General features: G+C 32.2%; 1 protein-coding gene across 1 annotated transcript; it reads left to right on the forward strand.

Annotated features, from left to right (window-relative positions):
- Window positions 1–2,019: 2,019 nt before the first annotated feature.
- LOC111382833 (transcription factor NAI1-like) lies at window positions 2,020–4,284 on the forward strand. Its single transcript, XM_023006878.1, has 3 exons — window positions 2,020–2,105; window positions 2,223–2,567; window positions 4,017–4,284. The coding sequence occupies exons 2-3, from the start codon at window positions 2,223–2,225 to the stop codon at window positions 4,089–4,091; spliced, it is 420 nt and encodes a 139-aa protein (XP_022862646.1). The 5' UTR covers window positions 2,020–2,105; the 3' UTR covers window positions 4,092–4,284.
- The last annotated feature ends 8,373 nt before the right edge of the window (window positions 4,285–12,657 follow it).

Consider the following 12,657-nt stretch of genomic DNA (forward strand, 5'->3'; position numbering starts at 1 on the left):
TTTTGGGAGGCAAAGCACATGTCCTCTTATTGAAGAATAAATCATCGGGGTTTCTTGGAGTCAAACCAAGGAGAAAAAGTTAGATTATTCAAAATCCATTGAAGTGTTTCAAGAAATGATGATTTATATTCACTTCTTCAATCATTTTGAAATTCCGGTGGTTTATTCATATCCAAATATGTGGTTTACTACTTAATTTTGTTTGGCTAAATTTATTGAGGTTAGGATAATTATGAAGCTTTCTTGATTCTTTGAATTAATTGGTTTCTCATTTTACTTTAAATTCTTGTAATTGTTTACGTTGTTCCTTTACTTTGTTTTGATGTCTGATTATCATTAGGAACGTGTTTGTGATTTATATTATCTTCATGAGATTCCGTATAAACAAGAACTCGAGAATAATTAGTGATGCGTCTTATAGAGGTTAGATAATACTTTTATGCCTAATACAATCTTTTGTGACTTATTCGTAACCTTCATAGTGATATAGTTATATTGTTGATAAAAATTGGATTAATTTATATTGAGAGAGAAAAACTAGCAAATATGAAATATCGATCGTCAACATAGTTCCTGAGGAGATTTGGGATTAAAGTAGGCTAAGAATGGGGTGGATTTTGATGCTAGTTCCTATCGTGATTTAATTAAACTTCAAGATTTGTTACTCAGTTTTAATTGTTTGTGTCTCAAATTAGAACTTGATTTAATTAACTTAAAATAAGTAATAATTAGTCCTGGAGTGCTCGCCACTCTATTTATTACTAGATTATGATCTATTCACTTGTGCGATAAAATTAACAAGTTTTTTACGCCTTTGTCGAGAACTATTTTATTTACTTTTTATTTAACTTACCTTATTTTCTTTTTCTTTTTTATTTGATCTACTTATTTTTGGTTTCCATTTTTTATTGGGGTACAAATAAAAAGCAAGAAAATGACAATAACAACGACGGGGATAAGTCATGGTACAAAATTGATGAGCATGACTTGGGCGTGAGATTATTTTTCCTCCGACGATTGTTAACGAGGATGAGTTACTCTTGGAAGAGTTATCGAAACCATTAGGCACTGAAGTTTCCCCTACTCTTACACCTACAATCCGGAAGGGTAAAATCATTCGGACAACTCTTGTTACAATAAACAAGGTCAATGGCATGGATTGTGTGGAGAAGAATCAAAGGACTTTAAAGTGATAATTAACAATGATATAGTATTTAATCTGGACTTAATTCCATGTTTAACAAAGCTACTAATGAAATAGATACTCGTAAACAAGGCAAAGATATAGATATTGAAGAAGAGACTTTAAGTGTCTTATCGACGTAGCGTGAAACGAAGAATTTAAGCAAAAACCTTAAAAAAACAAATTTAGAATCCACTAGAAAATGAAAGATAAAATCAAGAAATTTTATTAATTCCAAAATGCCTAAAAACAAAGAATTAACCCTTCATTTATAAATGTTTAAACGAAAACCTAACTTAAAGGAACTAAAATTGTAAAGAATTCGAAATAAACTAAATGACTAATCAGAACTTGAATGTCAAAATCTGCAATTTACTATTTTTACTTTTCGGTGCAATTGTTTCTCAATCCATTTTGCCATTTGTTCTGAATCAATCACACACTAAGATAAATATCAAACTTAACTAAGTACAACTCATCCTCATGCACAAGAAGAGGCTGGTTGTGAATAATCATTCCAGCTTGATAATAAACATATTGAAAGTTATCAACTAGCTGGCAGAGGATATGCAAGAAGACACCCCCTTTTTTCTATGATGATTGTGTAACATTCCTTATCAATGGAAAATTGGAAATAAATGAAGAACCTAAGTTAAAAGAAGAGTCAGAATATACGGCAATAGTACCATAAACAAATTATAACCGTCAAATTAATGTTTCACGACACTTCGACTTCCCTACCCTACCGTCACGTACTAGTCTTTTGTACATTTTTGAAAACGACAAATTCTTTTCGTTACACTTACTGCAATCATACGACACTAAATATGAATAAAGAAATAGGCTCAGTTCCACGCGCTAACATGAAAACAGTTTCTGCCACAATATTTTTCTTATTAGCCTGAGCTACAGGGCATACTGTGTACGTATACCATTAAAGTTTTCCATTTGTCAGTATAATATTTTTAGCTATATATTTCATTATAACCTGTGCCTGTTCTCAACAGACAAAATTGTTCTCAATTTTCTGTACTTGCAGATGGATAAGGAAATTTATGTTCTGGAAAAAGCTATTACGTATATGAAATACCTTCAAGAACGAGTGAAGATACTTGAGGAACAAACAAGAAAGGCTGAGATAGTTACCAAGAATTCACAGGTGGTGGTGGACGACAACGGATCGTCATCGACTGAGCTGCAGCAACCGCCGGCAATCAAAGCTAGAGAGTATGGCAAGAATGTTCTTCTCAGAATCCATTGTAAGAAAAGTAAAGGGATTTTGGTGAAAATAATTGGTGAGATGGAGAAGCTTAATTTGGGTGTTGTTAACGCCTGTGTGGTGGCTTTTGGAAGTTTATCCCTTGATATTAATATTACAGCAGAGGTAATTAATATCCCTTCACTCGTTAATCAAACATCCACTTAAGTATATTAATTATAATTTTTTTTTTTTTACCAAGTTGTTCAATAAGATATTAGGGTGGGCAAAGGGCTTAAGTTCAGGTCTCCTAATAAAATTTTACATTTGCTAGACTTTCGAGAAGATATATATTAATTTAATGAATAAACATTTCATCTCTTTAATCAGTTAAATTTTTTAATGAGTTGGTTTAGTATGGTACTAGGAGTCACTCAGAAATTCGTATATCATAACCTCAATTAAAAGTTATATAATAGTCTAGCCTTTAAATAAGATCATTCCATGCAGAATTTGAATACACATGAGACCAGGGACCGATTTAGGTGGTGGCCAGTAAGGTCGGCCGCCCTGACTGAATTCATCGAGGAGAATTTTATTTCATTTATTTATTTTTATTTTTTTGCTGGAGCTCAGTTGGTTAGCTTTCACTATTGAAATTGGACGTCCTGTATTCTAAATTCTCCAAAAGCAATATTTTTTTATAATTTATGTATTTCAACAAATTTTACTAAAAAAAAAAATGCAAGGAAGGTGATTCGAACTTACTATCTTTCTTAAACATATTGATCACTTTATCATCATGACACTTATTAATTTTTTGTACATAATGTAACAAAATAATATATGTTCAATTTTACTAGTTTAATACAAGTAGAAACATTTTAATTGGTGCTTTGTCTCTTTTCTTGATTTTTTTTCCTTTTGTCTTTTTCCCTCTAATAAATTGATTTGAAAGTTTGGTCAATTAATGGTGGATGAATTTGTAAGAAAATTGGCCTTAGTGTCATAAGGAATCTTTAAAAAAAAAAACTTATTTAACTAATAAAAGGTTTCACTTTTTGCTCACAATAAATCGATTGCAAAAAAATGGAATCATACAAGCACATAAAATTGATATAAGCACATAAATAATTTCAATTTTGTTAATATAATAATGCTAGTTTAATTAACTTTAATTGTAAACTAAATATTGACATTTTGTTAATATATATTGCCTATTTAATTGAAAAATAAATTAGGCATTTTACAGATTATGGAACGATTTTTTTCATCCAAAATGAAAGTTCGTACATTGTTCTAGTTCTAGTGGTGTATGTAGTTCTTCTAGTTTTAATCTGTACAATTTTTTGAATATTATTTAATTAAATATTAATTAATATTCCTGCTATCACAAACATTGACCGTCGATAGTAAGCTTTCAACGCTCACAGTCCGTCCTAATTTAACTCGACCCTTGAATTCACCCCTGCATGAGACTCCGCATTGAAGATGTGTATATATGAATATCTCTCGTCTTATGTAGGTTAAACTTTTTTGCTGCGTTTAACAAAATTAGTATGTTCTATAAGTCCTTGCTTTATTTCTGTAATTTTTTTAGCTGAACCTGTATTTGTTTTCTGAAATTCCTTTCAGAAGGAGAAAGAATCCAGTTTGACAGTGAATGAAATTGTACAAACTGTCGGTGATGTTCTGCAGAATGCTGCCTAGAGAGATAAGGGAGCTGAACAATGGATTCCAATGGCTAATTAAGAAAATGGAACAAGTTTTCTTTATTTTTCTCCTTAATATTTTCGGTCATGCCTGTGAAATATTATTCAAATTCTATCTTTTTTTTAGGTTATTTTCTCGATGTATGTATGGATGGAAATTAATTTACAAGTTGATGCAGATTTTCCATTAATGTTTTCTTATCAATTTCAGTATAAATTATATTGGTGTTTTCGAAAAAGTAATAGTAATAAGGCAACTAAACTTTTAGGTTGAATTTGGGACTCGTCTACAATGCTTACATAGAAGATTATTAATATATATTAACAATTGTCTAAAAAATAATAGGCAAGTTGACCTTGGTTTTTGGTTAGAAAACGTTGCCAATACATCTCAGCTCTAGTCACATCCACATGTAAGGTTCCTACATACTTGGGACAAATCGTAAGATGCACAAGGCCTTCTCTAGTGGTGGGGATATATCCTCAAGCACTTCCTCGATCAAGTTAGGCAATTATAGATGTGTATTTGAGCGGAATGAACAATGGACATCGACCACAACGATATTTATGATATCAAGTTCAAAAGAAAATATTATGCAAGATTACTATTGAGATTGTAAAATTGTATTACCTGTAAAAGTGTAAATTTTTATTATAGAGACGAGGTGATTATCGTTGGATGAATAACAAGAGGCCTCATCTCGGAGCTCGTTGTGTTGTATTACCTGTAAAAGTGTAAATTTTTATTATAGAGACGAGGTGATTATCGTTGGATGAATAACAAGAGGCCTCATCTCGGAGCTCGTTGTGTCAGCCTCATAGGCGTCACCTCTGCAATCATAGATTGGAATGCGAAAGTGAAATTATTTAGAAATGAAAAAAATTCTTTAATTTAATAAATAAGATCGTATAAATGTTCATGTGTATGTTAGTACCAAGAATAAAGGATTCGAATCGTTACCAAAATTCGATGATCAATTTTTGAATTAATTCTGAATCACGAACTTTTAATTTTTTGGATCACGAGCTACCAGCTTCTAATTCCAAGGACTTGATGCTTCGAACCTCCAAATCTTCTATGGTAGTTTCTAAAGTCAAGACTGTACCGGTAACTGGGCACATTTTTTAAATTAAATTAAGAAACTAATTCTTAAACTGGACAATTGAATAAAATGAGAAAATAGTTATTTTCTCTCTTTTTCTATATCCAAATTTGAACGCTATAACATTATATATTATGATTGTTGTAGGTTATCTATTCAATCATATAGGATGTCTAGGTTCCACATTCAAATAAGAGTTCTAATTAAAATTCAAATAGGATTTTTAATTAAAGTCCAAATTCAATTAGTTTACATTTAATTACACGTGTAATCATAAAACTTCAAATATAATTATAATTAAATTTACAAATTTCAAAGTAATTACAACTACGTACAAAACTTTATTGTAATTACAATAAACCCAAAACTATTATAATTACCGTAATTAAATTTCAATACTTTACAAAGCCACTATAGAGCCCTGGTCGACCATATACTATCCAACCTCCAATAATTATATCTTTTCTAGTCGACCATAGATCACCCAATTTAATTATTAGTCTTTGTCTTGTACTAAAGGCAAAAGACTAAACTTTGGAAATATATACGATCACAGAAGCCAATAAATCTGTAATGCTTCCTCTAACCTGTCATATACGTATTTTATTCCCATTCGAAATTCAATAGTTAGGTATGAGTATAAATGATTGTTTTGCCCTTCTAATTATTCTCACGAATTTAAGTACAATTTTCTTCAACAGTCCAATGAACTAATCATAGATGTTGAAATTTATCGTTGCTAAACATTGAGCTCAAGTTTTGACCATTCAACAGAAAGTACTTAAGTGGTCATTTTACCCATGTTTTTAGGGCAATGGTTCCCGACACGAAATCATGTTCTCTACTTCACTAATTCTCAAACTCCCAACTCATCCAGATATTTAACTAATCAAATTAATCTTACCCATTAATGAATTTAGAAACCATTAAAATCATGAAAAATATACATAACCTTGTGAAGGAATTTATGTTGAATGCACAACTATCAAGAGAAATTTAATTCTTCGTAGGGTCATGCTATAGAATTATTTGACATGTGATTCGATACTGTGTCAACTTTACCTATTTCTATGATAGGAACAAATCACAAACTTGAATAGTGAATCGATCAACACTACAACGTTAGAATGTGCCCACCCTTGTTACATTTATTGTGAACAATTTATTTATGATCAAAATATAAATTATGTCACACTGTACTTCTCAAAGCAAATACCCAACTTATATTGTTACAAGTGATTATAGGCATTTAATTCACATGCTTAATAATTAAAAAATGTAATAAACTATGGTTAAATCCAATAACTAAGAAATTGATCTTGGGATTGCCACGACTTGTAGGCTACACTATAGGTAGTTTGAAGTTTATGAGACTATTGGCTACTTGCAACAATTTGATGCAAGTTTGGCTACCAAATGCTTGTTTATTGTATAATAGTATTGTGGCTTGATTCCTAAAGTTGTTGTGTTGATGAGGAAAGATGGTTTGGGCTCGTTCAAGATATACGATGTATCAAAACGCATGGTTTACATCTAAAAATTTACATGGAATATCTATTGCATGCACAAATTTATAAGTTGTTTATTCTTTTTCATGATAATTTTTTTTCTTATCCGAACTGTTTTTATTGTCTTAATGGTGAAAAATTGGAACAAATAGTTATTGTCCTTTGATAAATATATTTTACATGCTTATTTAGGTTCTTAATTTTCTTTAATTAATTGGGCATAATTTTAATTATATTTGTGCAGAAATTGTATTTTTAGGGGGGAAAAACTTGACTTGGAGAGGAATTGAGCAGAAATAAAAAGATTTGAAGTTTAACCAAGGCAAAAGGATGGATTTGCATTGGTGTTGGGAAACTGGGGGACTTGATTTGATTCATTGTAGAGTTAATTGGACGACTTTATAAGTTTTGGAGGCCAAATTTTGCATTTGAAGAATTTGGGGGACCAAAATGGATGAAATCAAAACATTCGGACTATATTGAACTTTTCAGAACTTGAATGATTGAAGTAGAAATATCAATAATTGAAGGACTATATTAGATGAAGTTGAAAGTTCGAGGACATTATGAACATACATGAAAGAATGACCTAAATTGATAAAAATCAAATTTAAGGGACCAAAACTTTGAGAATAAAATACCCAAAAAAAAAAAAAATGGAAAAAAAAAAGAAAAAAAAGGGGCTTCAAGTTTCATGCATGGGACATGTTACCTCATTTAGAGAATGTCTAGGCAAAATAAATTGTTGGAGGTGGCATGTGGGTTTTATGTGACCTCATCTAATATCGAGTTAGACTAGTATTTGGTGTTTTCAAATTAAAATTAAGGGCAACTTAATTATCCTACTATGCACAATTTTCAAGGCAATGAAGAACTAGGTAAAGAGCAATTCTAGATAATGGGGGATTCCATTCATAACACATCAAAATTCTTGGGAGGCAAAGCACATGTCTTCTCATTGAAAAATAAATCACTCGAGTTTCTTGGAGTCAAACCAAGGAGAAAAAGGAAGATTATTGTTGTATGAGCACATGGCAATCATGAGACTTTAGAATTAAAATCCTATTATCCGCTAATGATACAGACTTTGAAATGTTAGTGCTATACCCATCAGGTGATCTTAAATCAAATAGCCTTTTACAAAATAACCCTTTCTCTTTTTTGGATAGCATATATGATGCTGCTGGTAATATGTATTTTCTTTTAATTCTGGATGAAGATCCTTTCTAATGCACATATTGAGTAAATATTTACGAGAATTTAGCCCATCTTTTAATTTTCCCTTCATATGCAAAATAGTGCCAATAATGCTTTCGCAAACATTCTTCTCAAAGTGCATTACATCATATACTTTAAAATGACTAACCTCCCAATATGACTAACCTAAAATAATATTGACGTTTTTTCTCCATGGCCAATTAGAATATGATTTTTTCATCTTTCTTTTCTTTCTTTTTTTTCCCTACTTTCCCCAATTATTGCTAACATTCTTGATTAAAGACATCACTTCTCGATCGGTTAATATTTTAGGACTAGGCTTATACTCCTTGTTTCCATGAAACCAAGCTTCTTTAAATCAATAAGGACAATTATATGCAAGAAATCTTCTATGACCCATGTATGAAAACTTTTGACTACATGTCAACCATTTTGCACATGTAAATAAACCACATACTGGACATGCTGCTTCGCCTTTCATAGGATATCCTAATAAGTTTCCATAAACCGAAAAAACATTAATTGTCCATATGAGCACAGCCTTCAAATTGAAGGTGGACTTAGTAAATCCATCATATGCTTCAACAACAATATTCCACATCTCTTTTAAGTCTTCTATTAGTGGTTCTAGATACAAATCTATATCATTTCCAAGTTTTTTTGGACCTAGGATTAATAAAGTCAACAACAAATTTTCCTTTGACATGCATATCCAAGGAGGGAGATTGTATATAACTAGTATCACTGGCCAACAACTATACCTAGAACTTAGGTCACCAAAGGGATTAAATCCATTAGAAGAGAGACTAAGCCTAAGATTTCGCGGTTCTAATGCAAAACAAGGCCATTTTTTTTTTTATCAATTCTCCCCTCAGCTAATGAATCAATTGGTTGACACATTTTAGCATCTTGACTTTTGTGATTTGAGTGTCATACTAGTTGTTCAGCCTTATCAAGTGATCTAAACATTCAGCCTTATCAAGTGATCTAAACATTCTTCTAAATCGTGGTATAATAAAAAAATATCGCAGAACCTTTGCAGATATTCCTTTTTGAATCTTGTTATCCGTTCATTAACTTTCCACCGCGAAGATACACATTTTGGATATGTCTCCAAATTCACTAGATCCTTTCTAAACAAGCAACAATCATTTACGCATGCATATATCTTCTTATACCCCAAATCAAAGGTGTTCAATAACCTTTTCGTTGAATTACAAGAATCAGGAAGGGTGTTCTCATATGGAAGCACATCTCAGATAATATCAAGAAGTTTGTTGAAATCGTTGTCAGATATACCATGAGTAGCTTTAAGCTTGTATAGGACAACGATTGCAGATATCCTTGTATACTTTGTTCAACTAGGATATAAAGGAATTTCGACGCCGTCATCTAAATTTGAAAATTCTTTCTCTCTACTTTCATTTTCTAGTTCCACAATATTGTGATCCTAAAAAAATGCATCTCTATACATCCTATACATCTCTAAATTTTCTACATATTGAGGAGGCGATGAAGCTACCTTCGATTTTTCCCCATGAAACATCCAAGTAGTATGAGTAGGTTTTCACAAAAATATTATTTCGATTTAACACAACACAAGTGTAGGTTCTCAACAAGTAATAAAGTGGAAAATTGAGTCCAAATGTCGTCACACAGAGATTGAGTAGCTTAATTTTTTCTATCTTAGCCTTAACCAAAACTAAATTATCAAAAATGAAATTTTTTTTACCTAAGAAAACCTTAATGTAGAGAAAACCCTAATTTACACAATTGTATATGATTGATTGAACTAAATATGCAAACGATATTTTTAAATGAATTAGAATACAATGTGATGATTGGAATGCAATTTGATTGTATTCAATGAGAATTAAACGCATTAGGATCACGAGTTCCCAAGCAATGTTCAATTTAACCCTAATTCCACAATCAGACCACACGATGAAAATTTTGACAAATCAATGCTCCTAACTCGAGTGGCACTAAACCTATTTTCATACACCACCAGCCTATATCTCTATGACGGATGCATATGTATAAAGACGCATGTAGTTTTGTGAGCACTTAAAGATTTACGTAGGGCATAGCAGTATATCTCTATCTCCTATTGGACTTTACGATGATTTATACCTTGTCGAACCTATTCCACTTCTGTCGAACGCAAGAATAAGTCACCAAACTCACACAAATTACGTGTACAATAATTGTGAAGAAAATAAGTGCATATAAATCATTCAAAATCATCCAAACGTATTATAATGTCAAAATCATGAAAAAAAGAATTAAATATCACATCATAAGGTTCATCGATCTCCTAGTATAGAAATATTTAACCTAACATGGAGAAAATAAAAGAATATATATTGACTTGAAGATAAAAACATCACTGGGTTAAGAATTATCGTGAAATCTCGATGATCTTCGTGAAATCCTTCGTTACTCTCTCTCAAAATCTTTTTCAATATGTGTTCTTGCCTTCCAATGTGTTTCCCCTCAAAATATGATTATTCTAGGTATTTATATCGTATCCCAATCGAGTTCCAAAAGAGTTATATCGAAAATAGAAAACAGCAGAAATGGCCCCTAGAAAATAACTATGCGACTACATAGCACTAAGCTATGCGACCACATAGTAATATCAATTCTTGCCAATTTTTTCCCTACCATGGGTCATGCGACCGCATGGTAGAACTAAGTTCCAAATTCTGAAGTTTTCATCCTCAATCTTTATCTTCTCCCTTTTGTCTTAATTTCTTGTTTCTTGTCAATCCATCACTCTATTATGCCCTCCGATTGGTACTTAGCTCAATCTATCTCTCGACTCCCCCTTTGGTTCATCTTTTGGGTATTTGCACTTTTATCCTTGAACTTTTACTTTGCTTCATTTTATCCCTTTTTGTAATTTTTCTCGTGGATTCCAACATGTTCATCAATATAGCCTACGATATATGAATGAAATGAAATTAAGCCATAATTCAAAAGTGCATAAAAATGCACTTATCAGACCCCCAAACTTTAACTATTATTTGTCCACAAACAAGATAGTGACTTAACTCTAAAAAAACATGGCTTAATAACCTATTGTGTCTCAGGAATGGAACTAGGTATTTGTCATCAGAAAAAGTTTCAATAGTGTATGAATGACATCAACCTTTACATGTTAAGTGCATACTTGACGTATGTGTGTGAATTCATGCCAAGATATCAAGTCCATGATGGAGTTAGTCTCGACCTAGAGTGGTCAGTTATGTCCTTATTTTGCTCGAGAGATACACAATCCCCAAACTTATTATTTTCACTCAATTATCCCGGGGTTGTGTTTTAAAGTTAGGGTTTTAGTAACTGTAGTCCTTACCCTCTCTCAGTCTGAATAGATCTTACTATCACAAGTTCACATGTTAATAAGTGAAGGCTCTCTTTGATTTGATTGCTTCAACATTTAAGATTAAACTAAGTTACTTCTCTTGCCTCAAAAGTGTAATTTTACTAACCGAATGTCTTAGGGCTTCATCCATACTATCGTGTCTTCTATTATTTATTATCCAAATTTTGTTGGGCTATCTTCTCATTTGCTTTCTATATAGCCCTTGTAGTGAGCTTTTGGCGAATGACTCCCAGACCAGTTGGCCTTAGGACACCAGATTTTAAACCCTTGTAGGCTTATTCACTCAAGTTATAAAGACTCGATCAAATGACTTTTTAGTAACCTCTTCACCTCTTGCTTTCTATATGACCCTTGTAGCGAGCTTTAGTTGGTGACTCATGCCAGTTGGCTTTAGGGCATCAGATTTCAAAGTATCCTTACAAGCTTACTTTTTCGAGTCATAAAGGCATGAAAAAAGTGTCATATTTTCACAACTTAGATTTATGCCCTTTATTATTTTTTAAGACATTTGGCCTCCAAAATCAACCCCTAATTTAAGACTTTCACCTAGTCTTCATCTCATCAATCTAGGTATTCCACACAACAAAATTCACACACGGAGCCCCCATATATCTCAATGTTCCCCTATAATTGCACAACCATCTCCAAACTGTCTTAAGGTGGTTTACTATTTAATTCAGCAGAGGGTTATCATTTTCCTCCTACCTTGTGTTAATAACCCCAATTACTAACTCAACATGTCGATCATGAATAGCGTGCATAAAGAGTGTCGTGTACTACACTAACAAGTATCAGTTAATCTATTCAGCACCATATCCACAATTTCTAAATTATAATAGTCCAATAATTTTATCATAGCCAGCAAGGCTATCAAACCCACACAATCATGCAAGGAAAGGAATACAGCAAAATGAATAGAATCTCGTAATCACACTCATCAAGCACACAATATTCAACAATTAAAAAGTATTGATGGATTGTGAAAAATTCAGAATAGATTCCATGCCTACAGTTTAGTTCAAATTATGCCACCCCAAAACTTATACATTAGATTGTTCTAAATGTGAAAAGTAGAAGTTTAAATGGCAGAATTTTAAGGACAAGTAACAAAATCGGTTAAAGAGGACTCTCTTGATCAATGTGGTAGTGGTGACAGAAAGCTAGGTCCTACAGTGTCATCTTCTAGTAGTGAAGAGAGATTGGACAAGATCTGTCTCAATAGCTCCGACTACTGGGTTTGTTCGACCTGAATATCTCTCATCATAATACTATGTTCTCTAGCCTCTACCTCCAAGCTGCATACTCGATCCCACATCTCATTAACCCCCAACTGTATTCTAACCACTC

Source organism: Olea europaea, unplaced genomic scaffold (assembly GCF_002742605.1).
Source record: "Olea europaea var. sylvestris unplaced genomic scaffold, O_europaea_v1 scaffold256, whole genome shotgun sequence".
Classification (NCBI taxonomy): Eukaryota; Viridiplantae; Streptophyta; class Magnoliopsida; order Lamiales; family Oleaceae; genus Olea; species Olea europaea.

Bases quoted from the DNA above. Each gene is read 5' to 3' on its own strand.
- LOC111382833 (XM_023006878.1), top strand. From the start codon at position 2,223: ATGGATAAGGAAATTTATGTTCTGGAAAAAGCTATTACGTATATGAAA. The intron at 2,568-4,016 runs GTAATTAATATC...AATTCCTTTCAG, and splicing joins ATATTAATATTACAGCAGAG to AAGGAGAAAGAATCCAGTTT.